The following is an 18,093-nucleotide window of genomic DNA, read 5'->3' as shown; positions in this document are numbered from 1 at the left end:
GTAGAAAGCTGAGGGGTCTTGAGAGTGATGTTCTCTTCATCCATGGCTGGTGTCCTGGGAGGACTTCATCCATTCTACTGCCTTTGATTCTCATCCATGAGTTCTTGAATCCAGTTCCTGACTGCCACTGAGTCCAAGAGTCCAGTCTGGAACTTTTCAGTCTTGCAGACCCAGCGATGATGCGAGGGATATTGAAGAAGGGGTAGGGGGAAGGCAGAGGGATCAATAGAAAGCATCTGTGCATCTGTCATTCTTTAATTGCCAGCCCAGCTTTAAACCTTGAAAACTACTTCAATAGCTTGTCTTTCATTAAAATGAAAGTTCAAAAAGGCATTGATTATACATTGGCATGTTGTTTTAGTACCATGGAGATTTTTTTAACAGTTCTAAAATCATACTAGGTTTACATTTAAGTATTTCTGGCTAAAAATCGTTGATATTAATTATTATGTGGCAAAGAGCTCTTGTAGCCAAAAAAGTTAAATCTATGAAGGTATTTTATGTAATATAACAGTATCACCTGTTTTAAAAACGAACAAAGAAACAAAACCCACAACTGTGGCCAATTAGGCTTTCTCTCTTTGGAATGATGTAATTCTTATAGCTATAAATGTCTGTAGTTTTTATGTTTTGTATTTATCCTGACATGGAACAGGATGACACTTGAGTATCATTTTAAGGAACTTCATGACTGGAGTATGATTTATCCTACTGTGCCCAGGGTATATCAACCGTGACTGTGTGTACACGACTCCTGAGCTGGCATTTACTTTTTCAGACATGTTAAAATGTCTGTGTCACACAGCTTATGCAAGCTGTTCATCTGGCAAGTGATTTCCTAGCTTAAGTCACAGTTTATACCCATTTTAAATGTGCTGTGCTATGCTAAACCTGGCCAGTCAATACTATTTCTGCCAAGATGGAGAAAAAATAATGTCCTTGGTTATTTTACTCCTTCCTTTTTCAGAACTTCTGTAAGTAATTAGTATCAGTGTTTTTTCTACTACACTAATATATATTTTCTTTCTGTTTTCTTCCCCATAATAGTTCTCATAACATGGTTTATAATATTTTTGTATGCATACCTAAACAATACTTGTGGTTGTCCTAGCCCTGCAGAGAGCTCAAAGGAAAACTTAAGGAGCCCTTTTTTCCATGACCGCCCCAAGCAGCTTTATACACCAGCATAATAAGAATGAGCAGCAATTTTTCTTTTCTGAGACAAAGGTCAATACCCAGGGACAGAATTACCTTTGGAAGACATTGGTACACAAAGACTTAAAAAAAAAAGAAAAAAAAAATTAACAAAAATCATTGTCATAACTAAATAAAGACAGATATAGCAAATGGAGAAAAAGCAATAAACCTTTGGAAAGAACTCTTCAGAACCTGAGTAATTTTAAAAGCTGTATGAAATAAGTGGGAGCAGGGAAGGTTAGTGCATAAGTTGTGCTTGTTGAGCTAAGAAACTGACTCACATGAGCATGATCATAGTTTCATCTGCTCAGTACTGCACTCTTAACTCTGCATTTTTTAAGAAGGTGCCAAGAATTCTAGTTTCATGTGAACTAGAGATGATGACTCTGAATGGGGGTGTGTTGAGGCATTTGGTATTTTGTTGGAGTTGGAGGTTTGTGATAATCCTTTGAATTTATTCTTCTAAACCTTATTTCTCCAACTGTCAGTAAGGTACAGTATTTACCCTCTCCTGAGATCCATTAAGTTTTGAACTCCTGTTTTTATAAATGTGCTGAAATTTCTGTTCAAATTAGGAATTTTCTTAAGCATTTAACACTTTGGGTTCCCATATGCCACGCTGACTGCAAAGCTCATAAATGTGAAGGAAGAGAGTCTAATGCAAAATATATTGCATGTCCTATTGTTGAATTCTGATCTCCTGGTTACATCTATGTTTATTGCTGTCACAAGTGCTTGGTGTCTGGCTGGCATTCTGGCACATGATCTGAGTCTACTCCCAAAGCCACCATTCCCTGAAAAAAAGAGTTGAACATGTGAACCAAATCAGACCCTGAGTTCTGCCCCAGTATGTACCAACAGATAGGTCTGTGTGTGACCAGTACATAGTTGATAGCAAGTTAGATAAAATTTCATGCAAGATATGTGCCCTAGATCAGTGCAAAATACAAGACTGAAAAAACAAACCCTATGGAAGGGGAATAACCATATTTTCATTTATCACCCAACTGTAAGGGAGAAAAGAGAGTTATGACAACATTATAATAAGGTGTTGACAGTTGATGAAGGGCATAGAGAATATTCTGAGTTAAAGGGATATTTTTTTTTTCCAAATCCTATGGATCTGCTGGGTGATTTTTTTTGAAGTTGTCACTTGGGAAATGGAGTTGAGGAAGTGGCTTAAAGTTGTCAAACTGACAAATAGTGTTATGACATCATACTGGATGATATTAATAGCATGGAAGACTGAGCTTCAAAAATGGAAGATGTCAACAGCATTTGTCATCCCTCTATTTGAATTAAGCTGTCTGTGTTGTTAAAATTCTCTCTTCTTCTTACAGTTTTGGAGAAAGTTTAGCAAAAAGGAATATCATTCCTAGGCTAGCAGTATCTGAGTTTCTACCTTAGCGTGGTGACCTTTGTTAGAGAAGGTGACTTTGAAGGCAGAAGAAGAAAACAGAGGTTCTGGGACTTATAAAAGATCAGACACTTTTTCAGAGCTTTGTTTCCTGGTGATCACAGCTAAGACCAGAGGCCTGAATGTGGTTTTGGTTTTGCATTTTAAAAAAGGAGAGGTGGTTTTGAGAGGTGGGCCCTTGCAAACCGGATGAAGTTCAATAAGGCAGAGTACAAGATCTTGCACATGGGTCAGGACGATCTCAAGCACAAATACTGCTTGGACATAGAATGAATTGAACAGCCTCGAGGAGAAGGACTTGGGGGTGTTGGTTGATGAGAAGCTCAACGTAAGTTGGTGATCTGTACTTGCAGCCCAGAAAGCCAACTGTTCCCTGAGCTGCATCAAAATATGTATAACCAGGAGGTTCAAGGGAAGTCATACTCGCCCTCCAATCCACTTTTCTGGGACCCCAATTGTAGTACTTTGTCCACTTCTGGGGTCTCTGGTGCAGGGAGGACCTGGAGTTGTTGGAGTGAGTTTAGAGGAGAGCCATGAAGATGATCAGAGGGCTGGAGCACCTCTCCTGTCAGGACAGGCTGAGGAAGTGTAGATTGTTCAGCCTGGGGAGACCTTAGAGCAGCCTTCCAGTACGTGAAGAGACCTGCAGGAAAGCTGGGGAGGGACTTTTAAAAAGTGCATGTAGTGAAAGGATGACACGTAACCATTTTAAACTGAAAAGAGGGCAGATTTAGATTGGATACTGGAAAGAAATTCTCAGGTGTGAGGTGGTGAGACACTGGAACAGGTTGTCTGTTGGAGTTTTAGATGCTTCTTCCATGGAAGTTTTCAAGATCAGATTGAGTGGGGTGTTGAGCAATGTAACCCCATGCAGGTGGATTGGAACAATATGATCTGTAAGGTTCCTTCCAACCCAAACCATTCTATGAAAATAGTTCTTATTTCTGTTTCCAAATTTTCCCAGATGACAAAACTTTGGACACAGAACCATTACCCAGTTTAGGACAAGGCCTAAAGAAAAGGAACCCTATTGCAGCTTATAGAATGCCCTTCGTCACCACTCCTGCCCATATGTATTACCTTAACTTGAAAAATTTGAATTGATTCAATATTAAGTTCTTTTTTGCACATGAAAACTTCATAGTTTCATTTGAAATGGCAGCATTTTGATGTGTGTCACTTTCATTCATCAGCTTTGATTTAGGTGGACAAACTAATGCAAACTTCTAACCTCAATGTTATTTTAGTACTGTCCCTCTTTATGACCTCAGTTTGATATGAAATGCAAGGCACACTCCAGATTTAGTAAAGTTGCTCTAAGCAAATTATATAACATTATATCCTTGAAAAATAAGATTAATGTCTAAGGCATATTAAAATATTTTTCAAGTAATGTTGTAGGGGATACATTAAATGAATATTCATTGAAATGCCAGGATTACTCAGATATACTTATGTGCAAAAAAAATAGCAGCTGAGAGCAAAGTTTATATTGCCATATAATGCAAAAGCATTTTTAAAAGCTATGCATATTGATTACACTTATTTAAAAAGTAAAACCTTTAAGTAAGAAAACTCATGAGCTCAAGCTTAAAAGTGACAACTCTAAATTAATAACTTCTTTGGTAGAACAAAGTGTAGCAGCATTGCTTTTCCAAGGATAGGCTGTTCCAAACTTAATAAAAAATAATATAACTGACTGCATCTTTTGCCTTAGTTTGAAACTTTAACATAATAAGATTGCATTATTTTCTTAGTGTGTTAGTTTTATACCTCTTACTACTAAAATAGGTGTCATTAAAAGAAGTATCCAAAACCTTATTGTAAATGGTTTATATGTCTTTGGATAAAAATTATTTTAACTAGTGTCGTATCTGGAATAAAGTTTGAGGTTTATTCTAAATGAGTCTGAAGTAATCCATTAAAAATTAAAAAAAAAATAACCAAAAAACCCCCCAGGAAAAATTGGCTGTGAAATTAACATGGCAGAGTAACTTGAATTTTCAGAAAAAAATTATGGAGGAAATGTTAGGGGTTTTTAGTGTAATTCTAAGATTACAAAATCCAATTAAATTTGAAAAATAAGGAGTGTAAAATCTGCCCAAAATAATTTACATAAAAATGATTTATTCTGAATTAAAAAGGGAAAAACAAATAAATATGAGATTTACTTAATAACTGATCATTTTAGATGAACATCAGCTCTTGTTCTTTAGGGGTGGCTCTACAGGAGGTTGGTTACACATGGATTCTGTGTTTGCATTTAAGCAGTAGTGAGCTATCCATAGTGAGCTCTTTATATATTGAAAGCTACTATCTATTTTGATGCTAGATGGAACTAGACAAAAGGCCTTTTTGAATTTATTTTTCCAATTCTATAAATTTTGGTCTTATTCTATGAGAACAGTATTAAGGGTACCCCCTCAAAGAGACTGTAGATAACTACCAGCATCAAAAGTTTTTTGTAGAATTGAGAAATCAAGCTGTGTTATTCTTTTGCGTGTTCCTGCTAAAAAGCATACCCTTAAAGATTCATCTAGGACTGTTGTTGATGTTTTATTTAAAGCTGGAATCGAATCTATTTATTTTTATTACTATATTAGCTCTGAAAATATTGGGCAAAAATGTCATGGAAAGAACACACATTGAATTTGAAAATATAATTTTAATTCCGTTTTCTGTTTGAATAAAAATGCTTTGATGCCCATATAAGAAGTCTGTAAAATTAGTATAATGTATTTCAAATAAATTAAATTTTTTAGGAGTACAAGTCCAGTTTCCCTACTGTGTGTGATCCACCTTCCCCGACTGGATCAAGCCCAATCATCAGTGAAGTGTAATGCAGCTGAATGATAGGCACCCGTGTCCCAATCTAGATAGAAGAATCTTTTCTGTTTTAAACCAGTATATAGCCACTGATGCTTGAGTGGCCACATATAATGCTACACCACATATAATGCTGGTGTAGCAGACACAGGATGAAAAGTAATTTTAAGGAAAGAACAAGGGAAGGAAATAGAGAAAACAGAATTTTCAGTTTGTGGCTAACATGGTGGTCATGTATTCTCATCCAAGCAGGTAGACAAAACCATGATACAAAGTATAAGATTAAAAGTATACAGCTTACAATACTGATTTGCTAACTAATGTATTAAAATTGCAAAATAAAATTAAGTAGCTCATAGGAGTAAAAAGAAGTAGGACAAGACACCAGACTGACTGGATTACGAAAGGTTTTTCAACTCTCTGGAAGAAAACCTGATCATCTTGGGTGTATTGCATAAGCTCAAATGAGATTTGGAAGACATCTGTGAAAATTTTAGCCTGAAAAGTTTATTGAAGGTTCACGTTTAATTTTCATGTAAATTACAGCTTAGTTGTCCTCTGTTTTAACTACAGAACTTTTTATTCAGAACTGTAATTACTGCAGATAAATATTTGTTGAAGAAACGGACTTGTTATTACAGAATGGATGCAGAAATATACCTATTTTTTGGTGGTTTGTTTTGGTTTGTTTTGGTTTGGTTTTTGGTTGGTTTTTTTTTTTTTTTTTTTTTTTTTTTTTTTTTTTTTTTTTTTTTGTTTAGTTTTTGGTTTTGTTTTGTTTTTTTTCTTTCTCCCCTCAAATTTGGAATGGATGCAGAAGTATACCTAGGTTTTGTTTTGGTATTTTTCTCCCCTCAAATTCAGGGTAACTACATGTAACAGAAAGTACACAGCTTTCTATGTTTCCAGTGCTTCCACATACTGAAAAAAGATATTCAAAAAATAATCAAGGAGATTTCTAAAAATTCAAAAGTAATTAAGGTCATTAAGAGTGATGCTGCTTGAATATGCAGTAGTTACCATGTGGAAAATGTTGGTTTGCTCCAGCCACTAATGACAGGTGCTTGAACCTAACTAGAAAGAGCAAAAGCTTACTGACCAAGGGGGACCCTGAAGAAGAAAATAGTGGAGATTAAATATTTAGGTAGATTCATATGTTCAGAAGATTTGTGCTCACTCATTTTTAGTGGTGATTTCCCTCTGCAGTACTGACTAAACTTTGTTTCTTTTGTTCTATGAGATCTGACAAAATAATGACCTGGTTGTTGCATAAAATGGGCTAAGGATTTTGGTTTGTCATTGAAGCCTTGGAGTGAGATGCTAAAGAGATAAAGTCAAACGGGGTTTATTTCAGAACTCAGGCTCTAAGAAGAGACTTAAATGCATTAACAGTGTCAATGAAAGTTTCGAAAAGTGTGAGTATAGGTAAGCATGACTTTACTATGCTTGTGTTTGCAAGAGTATTCTCTGTTTTGTGTTGTTCATTGAGTTCTAAAAGCATCAGATTCTGGACTGAGATGCTTTATGTGTTCTCATTTTTAGGGGAATACTTATTGAAAGTGTTGTGCAAAAAATATTGTGATATAAATTATATAAATATATGTAATAGAGTTTAAAAATGCATAGAAGATGTTCCCTCCGAATCATGATAGCTGTTTGTTTACCTAGGTCTTCCAGAAAAAATACTTCATTTTCCAAACTTAAACTTTAAAGAAAAAAAAAAATAAAGTTGATCTAAGCATTCAAATACATAAAAAGTGCAAAAAGAAGTTAAGAGTTCCTTACAAAATAAAACATATTTTAATAGTTAAAAATACTTAAGGTCAAAACTAGAAAGAAAGCAAATTGACCTGAAAGCTTTGCTTTTGAGACATGTCAGAGATTAGAGTATTTAAAGGTAATTTGTGTGAACAGAATAATTGAATTTATATATAAAAGCAAGAAAAGAAAAGGAAGTAGACTGTAACTTCTACTGTGATGTAATTACGAAGTACAGAAAAATGATTCGGAAAATTTGAGTCCAGAGAAAAAATCTCTGATCAGAGAGAAAAAAGTCTGTATGGAAAAATATCTTGTAGCAGTACAGATGTATTAATTTCTGGGAGGCATCACATTGCAGTGACACCTAAAATAGCAGTTCCACAGACTTGCAGTTGTGCATTAGGGAAAAGGTAAATGTAGTCCTAGCATGCTGGAGATGCATCTTTACTTGGTCAGTTTGCTAGAGATGGATTATGATACTTAAAATATCTGTCCTGCAGAGAAAAAATTACTAAAGGCTTTTCATATCAAAAGCAAGCCAGAAAAGGCTTAATTCTATATCTGTCTTCATGGTGAGAGATAGCCATTTCTTCCTTTTATTTCAGTCCCATATTTTAATGTTCCATCTTCTGCAGCTTAATTTCCTCTGTAGCCTTTGAAAAAGAATCTTTGGAATGGATTTTTGGTGCAATGAACCATATCTACCTTATTCAAACAGCTGCTGACTTGTCAAAGAATTCAAATAAGTTTTTTGTGTTATGACTTCTCTCTGTTATTCTGATTATTAGCAATTTTCTTCAGAATATGTAAGCAAACTCACATCTGTAATTGCTTACCTAATCCCAGAGACCTGTCTGAAAACTGGCAGCATATTCTCTGCCTTTTCATTTCTTGGTACCTGAAGTTGACTTAAGAAGCAGGTCACACGCCCACTGGCACCACACCACTTTGGTACATGGGTTCCTTTTGAACTGTTTGGCAGAGACAGCCTTGCTCAGGATATTTTCCACTTTGCCAGTCAGTTTCAAAACCTTTCCTGATGAAACCTTAATATGGGAGAGTCCCACTGACAGTTCTCTTCCAAACAAGATCTAGGGTGGATTTAGGAAGCCCCTGAACTCCACTGTAGCAAATGCTGCTGCAGAGATTTAATTTAGATTATATGCTGCAGCCTTGTCTTTCTTGGGCATTCCTTTCCCAACCTGATCATCTCTCAGCCCTTCAGATTTTGGCAGACTGCTAGCTTCAGATGTGTTTGAAAATATTTTATTATTTCTTTTTAAAGTCTTTATCGAGTCATCACTCAATTATGGGAGTTTTTTGTTTGTTTTTTTTGTTTGGTTGGTTGGTTTGCTTGTTTGTTTGGTTTGTGTGTGGGTGTTCTTAGAGGTTTGGGTAGAGGGAGGCAACCTTGTTAATTTTCTTTCTAAATAACAGTTTATACTCTGTTCTATTTTCCTGAATTCTACAGGTTTTCTGAATGTGTTGCTGTACTGTAATAAATCCCTTTGTCCTGGTTTTTAATTACATATCCTGTGTAAATGGAAATTTGCGGTTGACATTTTCCTTGAATTTTCCTAAAATTCAAGTTCCTGCTTGAATTTTATAGACTTCTGTTTTACCGTTTTCTGTGGTTTGACTTCATTCTTGAAGGTTGGGATGACCCAAGCTATGGTCAACCTTTGATTTTCTTTTGGTCTCTAGCTGAGAACTTCTATGTTTAGGTTGCAGATATTTTGCTCTGTTTTGGTGTAAGGGGATCTTCCCTTCTTGCAGAAGTCATTTCTCTTCATACAGTATTTTTAAAACTTTTTATAATTGGTTATAATTGATTAAACTCAGGGTTATATGCCTGCCAGAATCCTTTAATGGACATTCAGAAGTTTTCTGTATCCCAGTGATGTTAATTTTTATAAACCTTAGGATACTGAGGCTATTCTAGAGAATGGAAAACTAATATTTTGCTGGTATTAAAAAACAGTAAAATGAATGCATATCAATTTAACCTGAATAAAAGATGAGTAAGGATGTATATGTGAAAATGTAAAGAAAATAATACTAAGCTAGTCAGACACATTTTTCTTGGTGATAGGGTTTAGAAATAAAATCACATACTCTGAACGAGGAATTGGAGCGTGGAAAGCAGTGTCTCTGATAAGAATTTGGTTCACAACAGAAAAAAAAAAACACAACAGTGGAGCTCCCAAGGCTAATGCTGTGCTAGAAAAGCATTGCTAATGTAACTCCAATATATATTTCAAGGAAGTGTGAGTAGGAGGCTTAAGGTTGTTTTCATCTCATACAAGAAACTGACAAACAGGAATACTGCTAGCAGTTTTCTGAGAATGCATTTTAAAAGGTGCAAACAAATTTTATGTCTGTAAAAATATTACCATATGAAATATTTGCATTTTGGAGATTGTAACTTATGATGAGACTTTGGGTTCAACCTATTCCATGCTTTTGGCCTTAATTGTGCCATTTATACAAATTTCAATTATTAAAGAGTATCATAATCATCAGTGTCAGCAGAATTTATGCTCTGTCCTTACAATTTCACGACCATACAGATGTGTGGGATAAATTATATTCTGTGGCTTCATAAATGATGACCAAAATTCAAAAGGAGTTTCTGATGCATTTAAAATTTTATCTTCATCATTAGAATTTCCTATCCTTCTTTTTTGGACTAAAATACTAAAGGGAATAAAACCTGAATTTCTCACCAGTTTATCATGTAATTAAATATGGCTTTGCGAGAGCTTATTGCATGTTTGGGTTATTTTTTTTTTCTGGCTAAACTTTTGCTAGTCATTGATAACAAGAGCTTGGGATAAAATAGGTAATTAATAGAATAATATTGATGTGCAAGCGTTTTGATGCATGTATTTACCATCCTTGAGTGTTCTCTTTAGTGCCAACTTGTTTGTCATCACAGTAACTCAGAACCTGTCTCAAAACCTGATGAAAACAATACTGATGTATAAATCAATGTTTGTTCAAACATATATCTAAGGATGGATTCTCTGTAACTGAAAATTCTGATCTATTTAATGAGTAGCTTGTAGTTTTGAATCTATGGCAGATGAGTTTTTAATTAAAAATTAATTTGGAAAATTTTTTTTTATGTTGTCTTTGTTGAAGGAAAACAGCAAAAATGATACTTAAAACTCTGAAACAATTTGATAGTCTAGGAAACTAATTTTCCAGTATGCCAATTCTATTCTATTTCTGTATATATTGATTTTGTTACTATTTTGAATCCAGACAAGAAGGAATTAAATAATTCAGTTGTTTGACAGCAATTAAATCCATTTATGATTTGCATAATCTCAGTGTGAGCAGTGACTGTCATTTCTGCTAAAAGTCAAAATTTCTCATTGATTTGAATGCTTCTAGGACTGATCATGTCATGAGATGATTTGTGAGGATTTTTGTACTTTTTAATATAGGAGGAAGCTCTTCAAATTGCAAAGTGTGGTTCTCCTTAGAGATTAAAAGCAAACCTGCAGCACCGGAAAGAAAGATAGATGTGAAATGCAGAGCTCTGGTAAGATTACTCTAAATGTTCAATTTTGGCCTTCTGCATTAGAAGAAAAATGTATTTTTTTATTGTTGGTATGGCTGATATGAAAGAGGATTAATCAATTTTATTAAGTGACCACGCACAATCACTTTTTGAATAATAAAACTCAGTGCTTACTAAGACTTCATTTAAACTCAGTAATATGAACTAAAATGGATGCTAGGAAAAAAGTGTCTATTTGAATAATTACATTTTTATTCTGCTGATGTTGGCTTCTAATTTTGGATCTCAGATAAGGTTGAATTCTGTAAAAACTTGATGCAGTTTCTGTACAGTCCACAACAGAAGAAGTCTCTCTTGTTACCCTCCTTGCTTGCACATGCCAATGTATTATTGTCTTCTAGATTCCATTAATCATTGGAATGTATTCAATAATATTTTTATTAATAGATAAATACATATTTTCACTCTCAAAAATAACTAATCTATGTCAATAACTTTAGATGAGTGATTACATTATACTAAATAAGTAGTCTGTTTTAAATCACTTAATTATGTGGAGATAAATGTTTAGAATATTTGCTTCATTGATCTTTTTATTCTGCAAAGATTAGTAATTGTATTTGTCTGCTAACTACACTTTGTAAGGTTTTTATTTTTAGAGTCAAATATTTCATAATATTTTTCTTATCTTCTATAAATGGATATTTGCTTTATCATCAAAGCATCCCACTTTTTGCATGAATTCTAAGCAACTAAGAAATACTGAATTGAAGAAGGAATGCTGCTAGCAGGTTCTATGAATAGAAGTGACTGGTACGGTATTTTACTGCAGGAATATTTTTTCAAATAAAAATATATCGTGAGAGTACTAGGGACTACCTTTTCCAGTAGCCTGGGAAGAGCAACAAGGCTGCTCAATGCTCTCACGTAGGGGGAAAATTCAAACCAGTAAGCATTTGTCAAAATATTTAAAATATCACTGTTCATATATTACTTCTGTCTTTCTGTGAAGTGTTGAACCCTAACTTTGAACTTCTATAATGCTGAGAAGCAGATAATGATATCTTAAATATCTTGGTGTTGGGTGAACATGATGACAGTGAGGTTTCTGGTGATGGTAAGAAACACAAAAGGTAGACTAAATGTACTTGTGATTTGAGAACTTAAAAAGAATAGTGTAGGTTTTTGTCCTACAGGATCATGCAATGTATTGCATTTCTATCTGTTGTGAAAATACTGTGAAAATGGTAAAAGGAAAAGCTAGATTTAAAGTATATTATTGAGTGCTATTGTGTAATGAATTCTCAAGCTGCATTTTAACTCTGCCTAGAATTTTAAATCTAATTAAGTATGTAAACTGGCAAAAGCAACTTACAGTAAAATCTGACCTACTTTCACAATAAATAGGGCACTGAGATTCTTGACCCAAATAGTGATTATTACTTTATATGAAGGTGAAGGAAGTAAAGAAGCAGCTAAACCTTTTCAGAGATAGTCAGATGGAAAATCTCATAAAAACACTTTTTATTAATGAATTTTGAAAATATCACAAGGATATTTGACTAAAAATAATACACATGGTTAATACTACAGAATTTCAATTGCTGAATTGACTGTTTACATGCCAGGCAGTTCATCTTGGAGTGGGAGAGCTTTCTGTCCCTAATATATGTGACTGGGTTTATCCTAGGTAATTTGTCACAATAATTGTCACCAATGTGACACTGGTTAAAAAAACTAATGAAATCCTGACTGCTGAAGGGTGGTCAAATACAAGCAGCAAGGAAACAGTGCTGGCAGTACTGTTATTAGAATACTGGTCACAGAACTGGTTCTCAGAGTTTAAGAACTGTATGGAAATACTGAAAGAAAATCAAAGATATCCACTAAAAATATGGGGACTGGAAAAGCAGGCCTTGTCATATGAATGCTAAGTATCTCTATCAACCTAGCTTGCCAGGGAATAAAAGGAGAACAAATATGATCATTCAGTAAAGAATATTGAAAAGATCACAATCTATTTCTTCAGTTTCCAGTTAGCCTTCTTTAAGATAGGTTGAGTTCTCATTACACCATATTCTGCCCCCCCAGCAAAGAGATAACAAGCAGTTGTCTTATAAATTCAGGCCATCATGTAATTTCTGAATTACACTGAATAGTCACAGCCTCTGTATTTGCCTTTTAGGCCGTTAAAGGGTATGTTTTCAGTTGTCTTTCCTCTATAAATTTTCTGGGCTCTCTGAAACTCTGTGCTCATTGGAATCTCTAGGCACAGTCCATAAAGAATTCAATAGAGTGGTTTAGACCTTGGTTTGAGTCCTAGACTCATGTCCACGGGTGGTCAGAAATATCAAGGGGAAAAGTAAGGGCATGCACATAAAGTATGGCACTATGACATATTGACTGTAACACTTTAAAGGGTTTTCTATTTAGCCTTTTTGCTGAGTTGCCAGGTCTATCCTTAAACTTATGTATACATTAAATATCCATAACCTCCTTTGACTTAGTATTTCAAGTGTTAACTGGCCATGATGTAGGAACCATTGCCTTTATTTTTGGCTGTGTTCTTTTCTGTAATTTGATGCCTCCTAGTTCTTAAATTAGTATTCAACTGTCTGCTGACTCCTATCTAGTCTCTCCATGCTACTCATTATTTTGTGGACTGCAAAATAGCTATTCTTACTTATTTCTCTTCCAAGACAAAGAGTATGATAAGGTAGTCATCTTCACTTGTGTTTGCCACTTGGACCTTAATATTTTACTATGGTAATATTACTCCAAAAGCATTTATTAAAAAAAAATAAATTATTATCAAACATGTAATTAAAGGAAGAAAGTAATTTGGATTTTAGCTTGTTTTCACTTGATGCAGTTTGAAGTGTTTTTATCAAAACCAAGCTTTCAAAACTTATCTCTTCCAGTTAGCCTTTTAAGTTTCTAATCATTTGATATAAATCAGAGTAATTATGAGATAGTTAAGCAATATCTCAACATTATAAATTTCACTATTTTAAAAAATCCAGTGCAACATAAAAAAATCAGACTTCCATTGATGAAATTTAAAGCATTAGGTGAAAAGTAACAAGAACTGCTGATTGCCATTCACCCTTTAAAGTGATTCACAGCACAGCAGCTTCTAATATAAAAGTTAATCCCTGACAAACTTCCTTGATGCCAATAGTTGACTATACCAATAATTTAAGTGAAATCTTAGAAGCCGTGCTAGGAAGACCCTCATTAGTTTTCCTACTCTCAAGAATGAAGGAAAATTTCTTACTCATAAACTGCAATTGCTGTTAGGAGGTATTGCAATGAAAATTGAATCATGAAGCCCTGATCATAGAACACTTCATCCATCAATGGGTGTTTAAGTTCCTGGGAAACTACTCATAAGAAAGTCATTCATGGTTACTCATACTGTGTAGTTGCTGGGTACTCACCACCAACTATTTTGCTCTATGTTTCTGCTCCTTTGGGTTCTTGCTACTAGTACAGATAGATCACAGCACCTTAACCTTTGTAAATCTTCCTGTCAAAAAAGACTGTGTCATATTTATTGTAACAGCAGTTTGCATTTGCTGGGAACTGTATTATGTCAATAGACAAGGATAAGGTTACAAATACAACCAATTCTAAAGTAGATTTAACTTAGAATTTATGTGTCTCCTCTATAATTTTAAAAATTATTTACTTAATTAAAAGTAAAAAGCATATGATTAAGGATATTTTGTAATTATGTAACTTGGCTATTGAAGAAAGTTACACACTGATGTCGTAGCTGTGGTACCTTAATTTTTACTTAATCCTAAAATAAACTGCAATCTGAATATTGTTATACATGGCTGATATTTTTGTCATGTTCTCAGAAGTGGAGTAATCTGAAGTTATGAGCCATGCCCTGATAATTTTTAGAATGTGCTTTCATAACAACTGGTAGCATCAAAAGTAACATTCTACATATGAATCATGGCAACATGGTTTGTGGAAGAAAAATAAATTTGGGAAGTGGTAATTATTAATCACTTCAAGTAAAGGCAGTTGGGCAAATAAATCAGACCAGAATGTATCTATATAGCCTATAAAATATTGAAAAAGGAGTTACCAAAAGGATGGTAAATTACTAGAAATATTAGAATATGAGTGAAAATTTTTGATACATAGCAGCTCCTAACCCCCTGTTCTCTTCCCAACAGATGCATGAATCAGTTCTGTAATATAGCACAACAGAGCTAATGTAGATTACAAAATGACAGCTGAGCTGACACTAAATGCCATTGAAAAAAAAAAAAAGTAAGGTTAGATCTAAACCAAGTAATTAAAGGAGTGTTTCATCAGTGCTAGATGAGTGGTTGTACATGAAAAATAACTGTCAAGTGAAGAGAGTGGCTTTGTATAATTACAAATACAATGTCACTTAGTCCATGACTACTGTTATTAGCCCTGTGGCTTATAAATCATAACAAGAAGGGGTTTTGTTCACATATGCAACACAGTAAGCCCATAGAAAAATGTTCTTAAAAAATTTACTCATTGATGTTATCTGGAATACAGATTGTATAGCTTAGTGATAAAGTAACATCACTGAAAGGAAAACTTAATGATAAAACTCTGTTCTGGATATATCTCTGTAATTATTTTCTTTCTAGTCAATGGAACTCATGCTACATTTTTAGTTCAAGACAAAACATAGTCGTATATAAAGTCTGTAGGGATGGGGGTTTTTTCAATGGGTTTTTTTTGTTTGATTTTTTATTTGGTTGGTTGCTTTGTTTTGCTTTGTTTTTAATAACAATAAGAAGAACTTGGAAGAGAACGGGATTTATTTCTTAAAAAGATGTAATTATCTTAAGCAGAAAATTTCAGACTATGTTTGGAGGGTCTTTCAAGTGATGATCTTCCTTCTGTTGAAGTAAAACCTTTAAATCTGTCCTTCCATTGTTCTGAGTGGCTAAGAAAATTGGAGGTACTGCCACTGGTTTTCCCAGTGGTGATCCATGTGAATTAACAAGCATTGAGAACTTGTGCAATATAAAGAAAAAGGAGAAAGGCATCTTTATTATTATAAAGTTCTTATATAGTTCTTATGTTCTTATATATTATAAATAAAGTTCTTATAGTTCTTATATATTATAAAGTTCTTATAAAGTTTGTCCATATATAACAGGATGGTGCATCTTTTATGTGAGGCTAATTTGGCAGGTATACTACTGCTCTCACAAAATGAAGCAATTTCCCTGCTTCTCCAAGATAGTATCACTGTGTTCCCGTGGTCAGAATATTGTTCAAAAATGTTGGGAGTGAAATTCAAATGATATTTTATGGTTGTTATGCTCTAGAACATGGATTGAAGCAGCCAGCTTTTCTTTTCTCCTGGGTTTCTATGGACAATATGCATAGATTTTGGATCAGCAAATTCTAATTAAACGGCATCTTTACAATTATCAACACATTAATCCACACGTACAAACATTCTCAATACACATTTGAATGAGGAACTTCAAGTAAGTATATATAACTAGGTGATTACAGATTTGATTTGAAAATAGATGCTGTGTTGAATTTTGTAAAATGCTGCAAATTCAGAAGTTACTTGCATTAAATTATACAATTTTAGTTAGCATTTTTACTTTAGGGTAAAACCCTAAATATATTAGATGGTTTGTTCTATTTGAAAAGGAATCCAAATCTTTCCTCTTCTATTTCAAAGTAAGAAATTTCTATTTTCTATTATTTCTATTTCTATAATTTCTATTTCTATTTTTGTTTCTCTTCGAAGTAAGGAATGACTATGTAATTGGGACAATATGAACATATCTCTGCCACTTGCTTAATCATCATTTTCTTTAGACAGGAGGGACTGTGTCTGTTACTGCCTTAAGTCTGTACTTCAGCATTTTTAAAACAAATTTGTTGCTTGATTTTAATTTCTGGTATGAAAATAAGTGAAAATTATTGCAACTGAAGTCTTAGAAGACTAAACAAAAGGTAAAGTCTTGGTGGGCATAGAGACTACATTAGCATCATCTCTATAAGTATTGGTATAAACGTAACCTAAAGGTCACACAAATGGTTCCCTGCAGCAGGTTTTTCTATTGAAAAAATTCCAGCTTAAGTTATGGACAGAAATGTGAAGTAAAAATTATATATATTTCTCCAGGATTTAGAAAGCATAATTTGCAAAGAACTTTAACAGTTTAGAAGAAATGAGAAAACAGTAAAAATTCAAAAGGCAAATTACAATGCACAATTCATTATTCATTAATTAAATAGCATTTCCAGTTATTATTCATTTATACATTTGCAGTGCTATATTTTTAGTTCTAAATGCAGAGATGACAGTTTAAAAAAAAATTCTACTAGTTCATTTTTAACTATCTGAAGCCATTTACACCATTGTAAAAATTCACAATTTTTAAAAATTCTTCTTGGTTACTGTATTTTACTTTGGTGTTTACTGTTTTCCAAATGGGGAACAGTAATACAGAGGATTAATTTAGGCTGATACATTCAGGTTCTTTATCTCAAATTGTTTATGAAAAAGGACTGTGACAGTTACTCTCCTTGCAAATATTCCAATGGATTTATTCTGGTTGTATGTAGAGGTCAAAAAGCAAGCCAGTTCTTTTTTTTTTCTTTTCATGTAAAATGTCTAAAAGTCTCTCAGTTACTGCTTTGAGCACATTTCCTAGAACCACAGAATCAAAGAATGGTTTGAATTGGAAGACACATTAAAGATCATCTAGTTCCAATTCCCATGTCACGGGCAGGGACACCTCTTCAGGTGCTGCAAGGATGTTTTGAGGTCTCTGGAGCCTTCTCTTCTCCAGGATGAAAAACCCCAACTCTCTCAGCTTCTCTTCATGGGAGAAGTGCTCCAGCACTTCGATCATCTTTGTGGCCCTCCTCCAGATTCTCTTCAAGAGCTCCATGTCCTCCCTGTGATGCAGGCTCCAGAACTGGACACAATACTCCAAGTGGGGTCTCACAAGAGCAGAGTAGAGGGAGAGAATCACCTCCCTCCACCTTCTGACCATGTTTCTTTTGATGCAGCCCAGAAAGCCAGCTGTATTCAGGGCTGTATGAAAAGAAGTGCACATTGCTGGTTCAAGGGGAATTTTTCGTCATTGTACAAGCAGTTGTATATTTAATGGAGAAAATTCCAAATGTATTTTGCTGGTTCATTGAATTCAAGAGCCTTTCTAATCCATCCATATATTTGAAAAATAGTATTAGCTGTCTCAAAAAGGAAGTATCTAGTATGTGAGTACCAAGCAGAGTGTGTACAGCAGGAGATAAACCAGAGGGGTAGGTCTGTTTTGAACAGTTTCTCCTTTAATAAAATGAAATGCCTGGAAGGGATTGA

General features: G+C 34.2%; 1 protein-coding gene across 2 annotated transcripts in view; it reads left to right on the top strand.

Moving 5' to 3' along the window:
• Positions 1 to 18,093, top strand: part of CFAP47 (cilia and flagella associated protein 47) — a 295,430-nt gene that overhangs the window by 182,868 nt on the left and 94,469 nt on the right. For both annotated transcript variants that reach the window (XM_071750490.1, XM_071750482.1), the window contains exon 51: positions 10,654 to 10,751. In XM_071750490.1, the coding sequence (XP_071606591.1) occupies positions 10,654 to 10,751 (98 nt within the window). The remainder of the gene's footprint in view (positions 1 to 10,653; positions 10,752 to 18,093) is intronic.

This window comes from Heliangelus exortis, chromosome 1 (genome assembly GCF_036169615.1).
Source record: "Heliangelus exortis chromosome 1, bHelExo1.hap1, whole genome shotgun sequence".
Classification (NCBI taxonomy): domain Eukaryota; kingdom Metazoa; phylum Chordata; class Aves; order Apodiformes; family Trochilidae; genus Heliangelus; species Heliangelus exortis.
The sequence above is the reverse complement of the archived record's forward strand: the minus strand, read 5'-3'. Positions and strand labels throughout refer to the sequence as shown.